This window comes from Pundamilia nyererei, unplaced genomic scaffold (genome assembly GCF_000239375.1).
Source record: "Pundamilia nyererei isolate P.nyererei 1_Seehausen unplaced genomic scaffold, PunNye1.0 scaffold00003, whole genome shotgun sequence".
NCBI classification, from domain to species: Eukaryota; Metazoa; Chordata; class Actinopteri; order Cichliformes; family Cichlidae; genus Pundamilia; species Pundamilia nyererei.
The window spans coordinates 1-1,447 of NW_005187404.1; the positions used below are offsets into that span (position 1 = coordinate 1).

The 1,447-nt window shown below is 37.3% G+C and overlaps 1 protein-coding gene across 1 annotated transcript in view; it reads left to right on the forward strand.

Moving 5' to 3' along the window:
* Positions 1-178: 178 nt before the first annotated feature.
* Positions 179-1,447, forward strand: part of LOC102200421 (acetylcholinesterase) — a gene marked incomplete at its 5' end in the record, with an annotated part of 6,810 nt that continues 5,541 nt past the window's right edge. Inside the window, one exon of the mRNA XM_005720541.1 lies at positions 179-520. Coding sequence (XP_005720598.1) covers positions 179-520 — 342 coding nt within the window. The remainder of the gene's footprint in view (positions 521-1,447) is intronic.

Consider the following 1,447-nt stretch of genomic DNA (forward strand, 5'->3'; position numbering starts at 1 on the left):
AAATAGCTAAAACTAAAAACTACTTCCAGAAACATTCAGCTTTGATATTAATGAGTTTTTTGGGTTCATTGAGAACATGGTTGTTGTTCAATAATAAAATGATTCCTCAAAAATACAACTTGCCTAATAATTCTGCACTCCCTGTGTAAATGTATAAACAAATTAACTTCACAAAAACAACTAAACAACTTTCTCTCTTCCTTCTGCAGGTACTTCTAAGTTCTGGTAACTTTGCAAAGAAAGATGTGATGTTTGGTTTAAATAAGGATGAAGGGACATATTTTGCTGTTTATGCAGTCCCTGGATTTAATAACACCGGTCAGAGTCTCATCACTAGAAAGGAATTCTTGGCAGGAGTGACGCTTGCAATGGATACTGCGAGTGATGTCATGAGAGATGCAGCCATTTTCCATTACACGGATTGGACAGATGTGGACAACAGGGTGAAAAACCGTGACTCTGTATGTAGTCTTGTTGGAGATCAAATGTTCATTTGTCCAGTGCTCGACTTTGCTCACAGGTAATGAGTAATTCTTATTGATCATATTTTTTAGTCACAGTTAATAAACTCAAAAATGACTAATTAAAGTCTCAGAATTGTATTGATAGTTGTTTTTTAAGAACATACAGTAGCATGCTACATCAAACAAGGTGAGATTTGTTCAAGATACTATGGTGTAGTAGTATCTTACAGTAACAGCAGTAAAGCAATGAATACATTTAAATGTCAACTTAAAAAAAGGTGCTGCAATGGTGAGATTGTGTGTGAATATTTGTTATGAGACTTTTTCTGGTAAGCACAAGAAAAATGGTTATGGATATATCGGGAATGTTTTTCCATGTATTTTTCATCACTCCACTTTACAACATATGTGCTTCAAAAATCAATATTGGGGAAAATCAGGGTAATATTAAAACTGATTTCTTTTTCTTTTACGCAATGGTAAGAATAAGATCAAAGGTATCAATCCATATGCGCCAGGTCAGATAGCACACTGAAATAAAAAGGTGGTCACAGAAGAAGATAGATAAGACTGATGTCAAGACACAAAAACTCCACACAGTCCATGAAGGGTTCTGTTGGGTCTGTGTTTCCACAAGCCTCACTAATTCTAGAGACTTATTCATCATGAAGAAAAAAAGACAGTTGATTGATCAATCACTTGCGCAAGGGAGGCCTGTGTCCACCACGAAAATGACCTCGACGACGACCTCCCTTGCTGCCCTTTTTATTGAGACACAGTTCACACAAAACACGTCAGAACAAAGCCACGCCCACATGGTTCTAAGAAAAGGCATTGTATGTATATGTGTGAACTTCTGTATCTAAGTAAGAATATGTGTGTGTGTGTGTGTGTGTGTGTGTGTGTGCGTGTGTGTGTGTGTGTGTGTGTGTGAGTTCGCGTAACCTGTGTTATGGGTGTCAGTCAGGAAATTCCCACACAGG